Below are 12,981 nucleotides of genomic sequence, written 5' to 3' on the forward strand. Positions count from 1 at the left end.
ATTGCACGTCTGCCTTGTCTGTCGTTCAAATATCTTGAGAACTGTTAATCCGATCTACTTCATGCTTGGTGGGTGTCATAATCATCATCATCATCATCACCTTTATTCATACTCGGAAGTATTGAAAATGTAGCCGAGGTTTTAGCTACTGCTGTGGGCCCAACGTGATTTCACTCTCTGGTGTGAAGTCAATTGGATGAGCAGTTCATGTGTTCTGGAAGCAGGGCCATACCACAGTTCATGTGTTCCGAACCGACACGCTGTCCAAATGGCCATGCCCTGAACATGCAGTGCATGCTTTACATTTCACTGTCTTATTATGCACTATACTGTATACATTATCTATATCAATATTATCTATCATTCATTCATAGGGTCTTGTAAAAGTTGTTAAAAACAATTATGTATTTTTGGCATTGACAATATATCCCTCAGAAAAGGGATTAATGTGGAAGGGCATCTCATTCCAAGTTGCTTTTAAGTCAATCTTTGGCATTTAAAATTGTTTAAAAAATCTTTAATACATTTTTCATGGGTTATTTTTGCCAAATCCTGTAATATTAGTCTAATTACTATAAATGTAAAGGGTATACTTGGCACAATCAGTCAAGATTTCAGAATTATATCACCTTTAGGAATAATAGGTCATTTCTGGTGGCCATTTTGGATTTTTCCTTTAAAAAAGCCTTTAATGTGTCCACATTTTTGGGCACCCCTTCTGAGATGGTGAGATACACCGGCACCCTAAAGAGTATGTGTACCGCGTAATGATTTGAGCCATTTCATGCAGTATTACCCCCTACTACATGTGCAGGGGCCCTGTCCAGAGGCCTTTTGTGGCAGTTCTGGACAACCGTACACGGGTCTGACCGACTTGATGACACCTGGCACTGCACTCCCTGTGGGGGTGTGGAACGTGTGTGTCGAATTTGAAGTCGGTGGGGCGAACGGTTCTCAAGTTGCGTGGATTACCCCCCCTCCCCCCTTCTGATGTATAGTCTTTTTAACCTTATTGTATGCCCGTATGAGCTATAGGATCATCTGAATTTCCCGTGGGGGATCAATAAAGTATCTATCTATCTCCCACACAGGTACAGGATCCTCAATGCCAGTGTTGTTCCAGAGGGACAGTTCATGGACAACAAGAAGGCGGCTGAGAGAGTCCTGGGATCCATCGATGTGGATCACACACAGTACAAGTTTGGACACAACAAGGTGACTGTTGGTCTGTGTTATAATGTCGTCGACTAAAAACTGTGGCGAAAAATGTCCCGTCGACTGCCTTTTTCACTGACAAAAGCGAAATAAACTAAATAAAAACTTGAGCTACGACGACTAATACTAAATATACTGACAATTTCGGCAACAAATAAAAACTGGACTAAATGTTAGGGAGGGACTATAGTGGAGAAGAGTTCCAGTAGAACTAAAAGACAAGTCATTATGTTTCGTTGCACTCAAAGTGTTGCGCTCTGAAAATAGCCATTCTACAAGCTCACAGTTATACTGTATTTCAAATAAACAAGCAATCTATCGGATGTTCTTCCAGGTCTTTTTTAAAGCTGGTCTCCTTGGAACGTTGGAGGAGATGAGAGACGCGCGCCTGGCCCAGGTGGTGACGTCCACTCAGGCACTGTGCCGTGGCTACGTGGTCAGACTGGACTACCAGACCATGATGCTCAGAAAGTAAAGATAACTTACTGTTTTGAAATCACTGTATAGTACTGTACTGCAGGTTGAACTCGGAGCAGAAAACCCTTCTGGTCTTGCTTTGTTCACTAGGGAGGCCATCTACACCATCCAGTACAACTTCTGCTTTGTTCACTAGGGAGGCCATCTACACCATCCAGTACAACTTCTGCTTTGTTCACTAGGGAGGCCATCTACACCATCCAGTACAACTTCTGCTTTGTTCACTAGGGAGGCCATCTACACCATCCAGTACAACTTCTGCTTTGTTCACTAGGGAGGCCATCTACACCATCCAGTACAACTTCCGTTCGTTCATGAACGTCAAGCACTGGCCATGGATGAAGCTGTACTTCAAACTCAAGCCCCTCCTGAAGAGTGCGGAAGCGGAGAAGGAGATGGCCCAGATGAAGGTGGACTTCACCAAGCTCACGGACGACGTTGTCAAATCGGACAGCAGACGCAAAGAGCTCGAGGAAAAGATGGTCTCCATTGTACAAGAGAAGAACGATCTTCTTCTTCAATTCCAGGCTGTAAGTTCACCCAAACACACAGCCGCACATCCACTTTTAAAGCAAACACGGGTAGATTCTCCTTCTATAGCACTGCCACCCAAGTGTGGAATGGGCTTCTGTGCTTACCTGAAATATCGCTGCGCTGGATTTATAGTGTGGTTAAAGTTTTTATTAAATTGTGATATACCAAACTTGTCAGAATCTACATTTCCCCAGAAGGAACTGCGTTTATTTAATTAAGTCTTACCAAAGCAGGCATACAACATCTCCCCACTGGTGACAACCAGTGTTGGTCGTTAGGTTACTGGATTACTGCCCATGAAAATAATCCCTTACCGTTACAGATTACCTTCTGAGAAAAGTAACAAATTAGATTATTTTCCGTTATTTTCCGTTACCCGACAATTAAAACCCATTTTTAATGCTTGCGCAGGTTGTTTACATTGTAGGCTATTAGGCTACTGCCTACCGTCATTGCGCCGCATTATTACGGCCCTAATTAACTCTATGGTTAAAAACGAGAATGATACACACCATGAACTGACCATAGAGTAGACAATATCCCCTTTACAGCTCTCTCTTTATTAACGACTATAATTCGCCACAATCGCCAGTCTATACACGTAGGACTGGACAGAAAGGCTGTTGCGCTGCGCTCCAACCAGCCAACAGCGCACATGATGCCCTCTCCACGGCGCGCACCGCGGCGCATGAACAACACCACCACCGTGGACCCATGTATGAACAAGATAGTTTATAAGAAATGGCACGGCGGCCATCCTTGCAGGCAGTGACAGACAGTAACGGAATGAGAATCCTGTAACCTGTTATTTTGGGGGGGCATTGATGATGAATGTTACTATGAAACTTAAACAATTCATTAAACTAGTACTCACCTAATGACGCAGCCACGGAGGATCTACCATGTATAACGTAATTCCAAAGTGTTTAGCCTACATTGTTTAAGTCAAAGACGCATGCGGTTTTAACTTTGGCTTAAAGCATGTTGTTATTATTATTCCGCATAGAGTATATTCCACCACCACCACCGGCACTGTCATAGTAGCTGGCTACAACCGAAACAACTTCCTCTTCCTCTTCAAAATAAAAGCTACTTGTAACAATACTTTTATTTCTTAAGTGAACTTACAGGATGTAGTAGACGCAGGATGTATAGTAGGCTATACTGCTGCGCATTGGGGCTTGGGAAGATAAATCACACAGATATGAAGGCAGGAGAAATAGACTCCGGGCAGTCGGGGCTTTATTATTTTTAAATCTTGCACACAAAATGAACAGGGACACATTATAGTAACGGGACTACTGTTTTGGAAAAGTAACTAAGTAACTAACTACTAAATTGCAAAACTAACTAGTTAGTTTATTCCGTTACCAATACAAGTAGTCCCTTACATAACGCCGTTATTAATAGCGCCGTTACACCCAACACTGGTGACAACAATGAATGACAAGATGGGGGGGTGCGGAGATATCATCAAACACAGGGGCATGAACTTTCCCTCCCATGACCCCAGCAAATCGAAACCCTGAATCTCTCTCCAATAAGAGCTATGTAATATCAGCACTTTCTCCTATATAATGTCAGGAGTGTGACAACCTGCTGGATGCGGAGGAGAGGTGTGAGGGGCTCATCAAGAGGCAGATCCAGCAGGAGGCCAAGCTGAAGGAGGTGATGGAGAGGATGGAGGACGAGGAGGAGGTGAACGCCGAGCTCACCGCCAAGAAGAGGAAGCTGGAGGACGAGTGCTCCGAGCTGAAGAAGGACATGGACGACCTGGAGCTCACCCTGACCAAGGTGGAGAAGGAGAAACATGCAGTGGAGAACAAGGTAACTGAAGTGCTTCAGTGATTCTCAACCGTTTCCATGCACAACATACAAACATTTGAGGGTCCTGGTCCTGGACATGACATTGTTTGAGAACCACTGCGCTAAGCCACAGCGACTGTGTCTTTCTATCTCTTCAGGTGAAGAATCTCACAGAAGAGATCCTGAGCCAAGAGGACAACATCAGCAAACTGAGCCGAGAGAAGAAGGCTCTGCAGGAAGCTCACCAGCAGACACTGGATGACCTTCAGTCAGAGGAGGACAAGGTCAACTCACTGACCAAAGCCAAGGTCAAGTTGGAACAACATGTGGACGATGTGAGTTACATTTCATGAAAGAGATTTGAACAGAATTATGATTTACTAGGGCTAGGCTATAAAAAATGTTTAACAAAATCATTGCATTCCTTGGGCATCTATTACTTTTATAATTATAAATCCCATGTATGGAAGGTGCAATTACTAAACTAATAATAACATGTGAATTTGTTTTCAGGAAATTATCTTTTATGATTTTGTATCTTGTCATTGGTCTCTAAAGCTTTGACTCCGGAATGCTCCATCTTTTTCAAACATTTACTCAGAAAGTGGAAAAATATGGCCTTTTTAATAGGTGGAGGGTTCACTGGAGCAAGAAAAGAAGATCCGCATGGACCTTGAACGGGTGAAGAGAAAGCTTGAGGCTGATGTGAAACTTGCACATGAGTCTCTCATGGACCTGGAAAATGAAAAGCTTCAGCTGGATGAGAAGCTGAAAAAGTAACATGTCTTCTTATTCACAATGTTGTGACGAACCTAGTATCGTAATAAATAGTCAAGTTATTTAGGCTCATAGTATGTAAGGTTTCATTATTGGTATTTCTTTTGTTTTGTCTGTCCCTTTTATTCTACCTCATCATGCTTGACTTCATTTTACAGAAAAGACTTAGAGTTGTCACAGCTGCAGAGTAAGGTTGAAGATGAGCAAGTCCTTGATGCACAGCTTCAGAAGAAGATAAAAGAGCTTCAGGTGATTTACCGTTCTGGATTTCACAAGTTAATAACTTACTGTTGTTCTGATTGTTTAGTTATTATCATGGGGATGTTCATTATAAAATGACAGTACTTCAAAACTCACGTTGCACACAGGCTCGAATTGAAGAGCTAGAAGAGGAAATTGAGTCTGAGCGTTCTGCTCGGGCCAGAGTGGAGAAGCAGAGGTCTGATGTCTCCAGGGAACTGGAGGAGATCAGCGAGAGGTTGGAGGAGGCCGGAGGAGCGACTGCTGCTCAGATCGAGATGAACAAGAAGCGCGAAGCAGAGTTCCAGAGGCTGCGGCGAGACCTTGAAGAGGCCACGCTGCAGAATGAGGCCATCACTGCCGCTCTACGCAAGAAACACGCAGACAGCATGGCTGAGCTGGGAGAGCAAATTGATAACCTCCAACGGGTCAAACAGAAACTGGAGAAAGACAAGACTGAGTTAAAACTGGAAGTGGATGACTTGTCGAGTAACACGGAAGCCATTGCTAAATCAAAGGTCTGTCATTAAGCATCATTACAGATCATGATTCATCATCAATGCACTAGATTATGTGCTAAACTGAGTTTATATTTACACTAAACTGTAAAATCCTCCTGTTAACGTATCCAAATGGACCTGGATATTGTAGGTTAATTTGGAGAAAATGTGCCGTTCACTTGAAGACCATCTGAATGAGGTGAAAACCAAAGAAGAGGACCATCAGAGACTGATAAACGACCTTTCAAGTCAGAGAGCTCGTCTACAGACAGAACATGGTGAGAGATTATTGAAAATAAATATAATCTAGTAATTAAACACACACACACACACACACACAGAAGAAGAAGAAGAAGAAGAAGAACGTATTTGCACCTACTGTGATATAAATGATATTGAGAATGAGTTCCATTTTCTTTTCTATTGCCCGTTGTATCATGAGCTACGTCAAAAGTTATTTAACAGATGTAAAAATATAGATCTGATGTGGTTAAGTGATGCAGAGCGACTGAGATGGATTTTCGAACAAAAGATATTTGCATTAGCAGAATATATAGAGAAAGCTTGGGACATACGGACAAAGAAAACGTATATGTGATGTATTTTATTTTATTTTATTTTATGATAATGCTTATTTCTGTTTTGATCAAATACTTTGTGTAAATTCTGTGTGGGAAGTGAAACGTGATATTGTTTATTTATGTTGTTGGTGTCTTATAATCCCGTAAGGGATGGGTCTTAATGACAAGACACGAAAATAAAAATTCATTCATTCAGTCATTCACAGCTACAGACAGAAAATGGTGAGAGCTTATTGAAAAAACAACAAAGCAATTAGATGCAATACATTTGTAATTCTTTCTCATGTTTTCTCAAGGTGAAATGTCTCGCCAGATGGAAGAAAAAGAATCTCTGATGTCACAGCTGACTCGTGGCAAACAAGCTTTCCTTCAACAGATTGAGGAACTAAAAAGACTTCTTGAGGAGGAGGTCAAGGTAAAAGAAGGAGAGAAGACACAAAAGGATAAGCAATCCCAATTAGGATTCTGATTTAAATCTACGAGTGTGTTTTAACACTTTCATCTGTCGTTCTTTCAAAGGCAAAGAATGCCCTGGCTCACGGTTTGCAGTCGGCGCGTCATGACTGTGAGCTCTTAAGAGAACAGTACGAGGAGGAACAGGAGACGAAAGCAGAGCTGCAGCGCTGCATGTCCAAGGCCAACGCTGAGGTGGCTCAGTGGAGAACCAAGTATGAGACTGATGCCATTCAGCGCACCGAGGACCTGGAGGAGGCCAAGTAAGAATTGTGTACAATATATAACTTGATAAAGTGGCAAAAATAGCTCGTGGAATTCCAGCAGGACATACTGTACGGTACGGGTCTTCAACAGGGGGTTCGACCCGACCGGGGGGGGTCCTCAGAGTTGGCCTACAGGTGGCCCACCAAATCTTTGTGTAATTGGTACCTTTTTTCTTTCTTTTTTTTTTTTACACTTAACCACTTGAACCCTAGCATCCCTACTGCGAGGGTAATATTAGCCGAAAATAGCACACTCACCAAGGCCTCACTGTGAGCTATAGCTAATACCACGCTCACAACGCCTCACTGTGAGCTATAGCTAATAGCTATAGCTAATAGCACGCTCACAACGCCTCACTGTGAGCTTTAATAGCACGCTCACAACGCCTCACTGTGAGCTTTAATAGCACGCTCACAACGCCTCACTGTGAGCTTTTAGATCGGCTGTTTTCAGCAAAGAGTTTTGGTGTAGGGTGAAAAAGCAGAGCAAGAGCAGGTTTTGAGGATTTAAGTTAGGCTTAAGTGGTTACAGTAAATGTCTGAAACGCTACATGATGATGAAGCCATCTATTAAATGAAAAATCACACCTGTGTGAACCGAGTGGTGCAACTCCCCTCTCTCCCCCTCCTCTCTCTCTCTCTCTCTCTCTCTCTCTGCTCTGTCAGATTAGCTTTATTATGGATATCAATGAACCTAGACAGTCAGTAGTTGGATTTGCGTCCAGCAGGTGGCAGCCATGTCACATACTTCTCTCTTTCCAATTTCACGCATGCGCACACCACCCACGGACATTCCTGATTGTAGGAGTGGTTGCACCACTCAAAAAAGGTTAATCTGCAACATTTTATAAAATACGATATGTAGTGGGGGGGTCCCTGCTTCATCTCTCTCTCAGCTAGGGGGTCCTTGGTCTGAAAAACATTGAAGACCCCTGCTGTATACTGTATTCTCTCGCACCACAGGAAGAAGCTTGCGCTGCGTCTTCAGGAAGCGGAGGAGGCCGTGGAGGCTGTAAACAGCAAGTGTTCTTCTCTGGAGAAGACTAAACAGCGGCTGCAGGGAGAGGTGGAGGACATGATGATGGACGTTGAAAGGTCAAATGCTACTGCTGCTGCCTTGGACAAGAAGCAAAGACATTTTGATAAGGTTTGTTTTATGTATATACGAGGTCAAATGCCAATGCAGCAAGGTGTGCGAATTGTGAAATGGTTACGATGATGTGCATTCTCCAAGGAAGTTATTTTTGGAATCCATGAGATGTTTCCATGGGTGTTTTGCAGTTATTCCACTACACATGTACCTCTAGGTGTTGGTTGAGTGGAAGCAGAAGCATGAGGAGACTCAAGCAGAGCTGGAGTCATCTCTGAAGGAGGTGCGTTCTGTCGGCACTGAGAACTTCAAGATGAAGAATTCCTATGAGGAATCCCTGGAACATCTGGAGACGCTCAAACGTGAAAACAAAAACCTGCAACGTATGTCTTTGGCCTTTTCTATATTCAAATCAATACATGCCAAACATTACTATTACAAGAAAACCATTGGGAACATTTCTTGTGCTTTCAGAGGAAATTATGGATCTCACTAAACAGCTTGGAGAGACGAGCAAAACCGCCCACGAGCTTGAGAAATCAAAGAAACAGGCTGATCAGGAGAGACTGGAGGCCCAGGCTGCGCTGGACGAAGCGGAGGTAATGGCATTACACATTTGAAGAGGTCTAGTAGTCCATTGTGTTGAAAATAAGTTAGGTTTTAACGATGCCTCTCCGGCTGAAATCCTAGGCCTCCTTGGAGCATGAGGAGTCTAAGATCCTTCGCGTCCAGCTCGAGCTGAACCAAGTGAAGTCTGAGGTTGACAAGAAGATAGCTGAGAAGGACGAGGAAATTGAGCAGCTGAAGAGAAACGGCCAGAGAATCATCGACTCCATGCAAAGCAACTTGGATGCTGAGGTCAGGAGCAGGAACGATGCCCTGAGGGTGAAGAAGAAGATGGAGGGAGACCTGAATGAGATGGAGATCCAGCTGAGCCATGCTAATAGGCAGGCTGCCGAGGCCCAGAAACAACTGAGAATCATACAGGTTCAGTTCAAGGTAAACTACAGCAAACGCGTAGTATGTCCATTTTAATACCTGGAAAAACGGAAAGAAAAGGAAAAAAAGACCAAAGATAATCAACCAAACTATACTATACTAAATACTGGTGAAATATTGGACAGAATTATTGTCAAATAACATAAGAAAGAGGCAAACATTGTGAAAATAGCTGATCTACAACGTGTTGTGAGCTTGTATATCTGATATGTTCACAATATTTATCGTGTGTGTGTGTGTGTGTGTGTGTGTGTCCAGTTCAAATTTTGCTGACGTCTTCTTCAGGGCGTGAAGAAGACTTGTCGGCATTTGGTGGCTTTTAAGTGTTTTTAAATGTCTAGTAATAAAGGTTGAGAACCACTGCTGTATGATAATAATAATAATAATAATATGAACTCACAGAAACTCGCCTATATGGATTTAAATTTCTCTAGGATGCACAGCTTCACCTGGACGATGCCCTGAGAACCAACGATGACATGAAGGAGCAGGTTTCCATGGCCGAGCGCAGGAGCACCCTGATGCAGGCTGAGATGGAGGAGCTCAGAGGAGCCCTGGAGCAGACGGAGAAGGGCCGCAAAGTGGCCGAGCAGGAGCTGTTGGAGGCCAGCGAGAGAGTGCAGCTTCTTCACTCACAGGTTCCAATGAGCTCTATATGCACACACAGCCATTCCCTACTTCTTTCACGGGTGTTACCGGCGCCGATACTAATGCAGGCTATATGTTCCATTCTGGTCTCAAAGAAGTGTCCTTGAGTGGGTTCCATTCATTCCTGATGAAGGCCCGATTGGGGTCGAAACGTTGAATCCTAATAAAATACTACTGTGAGCTTAAGAACGGTGTGCGGACATCCTACCTTCTTTCTGTCATGTATATTTTTTGTTCAGCACCCGTCAACTTTTTTGAGATGTGCGTGTTTCCATTTTGGATCTTCTTATCTCATGGGTTCCAAATCCAAATGGCCCCATATGGGTGTGTAACTCTGTACAAATGGAACCAAATGGACCCGTCAGAGTTATGTGGGTCCTTGAAATTAAAAGGTTTGAGAACCACTGCACACTGCCACACTGAATAGAACAGAGCCTTAATTAGTATTGTTGGTAACACCTGTGAAGGAAGTATAGGAAAGCGGCCAAGTAGGAAGAGTTATGCTCACTGTTTAGATGCGACTGTGGCTCAGGAGGTAGAGCAGGTCGTCCAATGATCCGTGGGTCGGCGGTTCGAATCCCGGCTCCTCCTGTCTACATGTCGAAGTGTCCTTGGGCAAGACACTGAACTCCAAATTGCTCCCGATGTGCTGGTTGGTGCCTTGCATGGCTTCCGCTGCAATCGGTGTATGAATGTGTGTGTGAATGGGGGAATGTATTGCACAATCTCTGTAAAGCGCCTTGGATAAAGGTGCTATATAAATGCACCATTTAGTTATTCTGTGTGCATATACTGTAGGCCTATAGGGCATTGACCTTAAATTTAGAGACACAAAGGGTGCGTGCGGAAATGCGCACCGGGAATGTGGTCAGTTTGTTGAGTGTGTTGGGCGGTGACGTCACAGTGTGCCTTATTTACGAACGACCACAGCTGTAGGGGTAGGCACTCGGCACACCCGGTGCGCAGCGCACTGGATTTTCGAACGACAACGCACCGAGTGCACTGAATAAACGAACGACAAGAGAGCACACCAATGCGTTCAGGGCACATTTCCGAACGCACCCATAATGTAATCGCCTTACTCACACCACGACTGGTTTGACTGTGTCCACTCTGGAGTAATTCTTTGGTTTTGTTTAGACTGAAGGCAAATCCGATTTGTTTTCTCAAATCTGTTTTTTGCAAGTGATCATGGATCTGCATTGGTTGCTGCGGTAAGGATGGTAACGATGTAACTACCTAGGGGTGAGTATAATGCTCTGTCAAGTGACACTGGCTGAAAATAGCCGATCTACAAGCTCACAACATAGCTTATGTGTATGAATCAGATTTTGTCCAGTCTGAGACATTTGTGCTTCCAGTCTGAACATAGCCTTTGACCTCCAGGCGCTCTTATCTCTGCCACCTCTAATTTTATATCTCTTCTAGAATACCAGCCTGATAAACAGCCGGAAGAAGTTGGAGACCGACTTGACCCAGGTTCAGAGTGAGATGGAGGACAGCGTCCAAGAGGCCAGAAATGCTGAAGAGAAAGCTAAAAAAGCGATCACAGATGTAAGCATGTTTATTATTGTCTCTCTCCCACTGTCACTATCAAATAAATGCAAGCAGAAATTCCAAACAATATAGTTTATCATGAATGTTGTATTTGTATATTTTACTAAACCCTGTTTGCATGAATTAGGCTGCCATGATGGCTGAGGAGCTGAAGAAAGAACAAGACACTAGCACTCACTTGGAGAGAATGAAGAAGAACTTGGAGGTCTCGGTGAAGGACTTGCAGCAGCGTCTCGATGAAGCTGAGAGCCTTGCCATGAAAGGTGGAAAGAAGCAACTCCAAAAACTGGAATCAAGGGTATGAAACAATAAATCAAAAATTCAATCTGTTTCATGTTGTAAACATAGTTGGTTTTCCCCCATAAACGTCACTAGCAGGGATAACAGCATGACTAGATCTATATTTGAGCCTGATTCATAGCCTGGCTCCAGCCCTGAATCGCTAACATTAAAAAAACATTTCCAGAAATGAAAATTCAGACTGAGTGTCAGGCTACCTGATTCATACTTAGTTGCACACTGGTGTCGCGTGCCAAAAAAAGCTGATCTACAAGCTCACGGTGCATCGATACGTTGTGTGAGCATGTATATCTGCCAGGGTTTTTTCTGTGTGCGCAACACCAGTGAATTAAGCACTAACCACCACCATACTATTTGCCATCTTCTGGAATATGATTATTAATTAGACAAAATATATGTGACAGGTATCATTAGAGCGAGTTACTGTAAGTCAACATGTCAAACTGTGTTGCAACAACGGTATCATGAATGTGTTCCAGGTGCGGGAACTGGAGAATGAGCTCGAAGCAGAGCAGAGACATGGATCTGATGCTGTGAAAGGGCTGCGCAAGTTTGAGCGCAGGATCAAAGAGCTCACATATCAGGTATCTCACACTACGCCAAACCGTGTGAACAGCGTGAACATTAGTGGTCCTTAATTACATAATTTTGGAAACACATACGAGTTCTTTTCTGTTTTGTTTTTCAAATATTTGCTCCTGGAATAATTGAAAACCAGTCTGAGGAAGATAAGAAGAACCTCACAAGACTTCAAGAGTTGGTGGACAAGCTGCAGTCGAAGATCAAAGTGTTAAAGAGACAGGCTGAGGAGGCTGTGAGTAGTTTTGCCACTAACCCTCAGCTTAGAATATTAAAAAAGTATGCGGATGTATTGATCATGTGGGGAGAATTCAGTCATTACAGCAGCCAATATTAATAAAGATGGATTCAAACGTCTATAAAAGGACATTTAATGAGCAAGCATGATCAGTATACTGTAGCTAGGTACAGTCTGTGTGCTTAGAGATGACTTAACTACTTCACATATACAGCATAATCAGTCATACAGTATAGCAATAGTAGTATTAGTGAGTTTATACAATAGATTCAAGATTCAAGATTCAAGAGTTTTATTGTCACACAGATGTACAAGTACAGCATTGTGAAAAACTTAGGTTGGGGTGCTCCACAATACACAATAAAATATAAATAACAGTGCAACCCCATTTAAAAGGTTATTTAAAAGGTTAAAACAACTCAGATAAAACCCATGTAAAAGGTTTTAAAAGGTTTTTAAAGGAACACAGACAACACACAAGTCCTTAATACATAAATAAAGTGCATTGTTCATTTGTTAAGCAGTCTTACAGCCTGGGGAAGAAAACTGCTCTTGAGCCTGATTGTGCTGGCTTTGATGCTTCGGTACCGCTTTCCTGAGGGCAGCAACACGAAGAGTCTGTTATGGGGGTGTGTGGGGTCTTTGATGATTCTCCGCGACTTGCTGAGACAGCGCTGGTTGTACAGCTCCTCCAGACTGGGCAGCCGACATCCAGTGATGC

The 12,981-nt window shown here is 43.3% G+C and overlaps 1 protein-coding gene across 1 annotated transcript in view; it reads left to right on the top strand.

Annotated features, from left to right (window-relative positions):
* The window catches only part of LOC310868545 (myosin-4-like), a gene marked incomplete at both ends in the record, with an annotated part of 32,404 nt that overhangs the window by 16,684 nt on the left and 2,739 nt on the right, over positions 1-12,981 (top strand). Inside the window, 20 exons of the mRNA XM_083779005.1 lie at positions 1,092-1,215; positions 1,550-1,686; positions 1,967-2,222; positions 3,811-4,053; positions 4,191-4,367; positions 4,663-4,808; positions 4,968-5,058; positions 5,178-5,567; positions 5,701-5,827; positions 6,427-6,545; positions 6,650-6,846; positions 7,813-7,996; positions 8,157-8,322; positions 8,414-8,538; positions 8,630-8,938; positions 9,373-9,576; positions 11,015-11,140; positions 11,271-11,441; positions 11,923-12,027; positions 12,162-12,257. Of these exons, the coding sequence (XP_083635131.1) occupies positions 1,092-1,215; positions 1,550-1,686; positions 1,967-2,222; positions 3,811-4,053; positions 4,191-4,367; positions 4,663-4,808; positions 4,968-5,058; positions 5,178-5,567; positions 5,701-5,827; positions 6,427-6,545; positions 6,650-6,846; positions 7,813-7,996; positions 8,157-8,322; positions 8,414-8,538; positions 8,630-8,938; positions 9,373-9,576; positions 11,015-11,140; positions 11,271-11,441; positions 11,923-12,027; positions 12,162-12,257 (3,493 nt within the window). The remainder of the gene's footprint in view (positions 1-1,091; positions 1,216-1,549; positions 1,687-1,966; positions 2,223-3,810; positions 4,054-4,190; positions 4,368-4,662; positions 4,809-4,967; positions 5,059-5,177; positions 5,568-5,700; positions 5,828-6,426; positions 6,546-6,649; positions 6,847-7,812; positions 7,997-8,156; positions 8,323-8,413; positions 8,539-8,629; positions 8,939-9,372; positions 9,577-11,014; positions 11,141-11,270; positions 11,442-11,922; positions 12,028-12,161; positions 12,258-12,981) is intronic.

Source organism: Protomyctophum parallelum (assembly GCF_964188405.1).
Source record: "Protomyctophum parallelum genome assembly, chromosome: 13".
NCBI classification, from domain to species: Eukaryota; Metazoa; Chordata; class Actinopteri; order Myctophiformes; family Myctophidae; genus Protomyctophum; species Protomyctophum parallelum.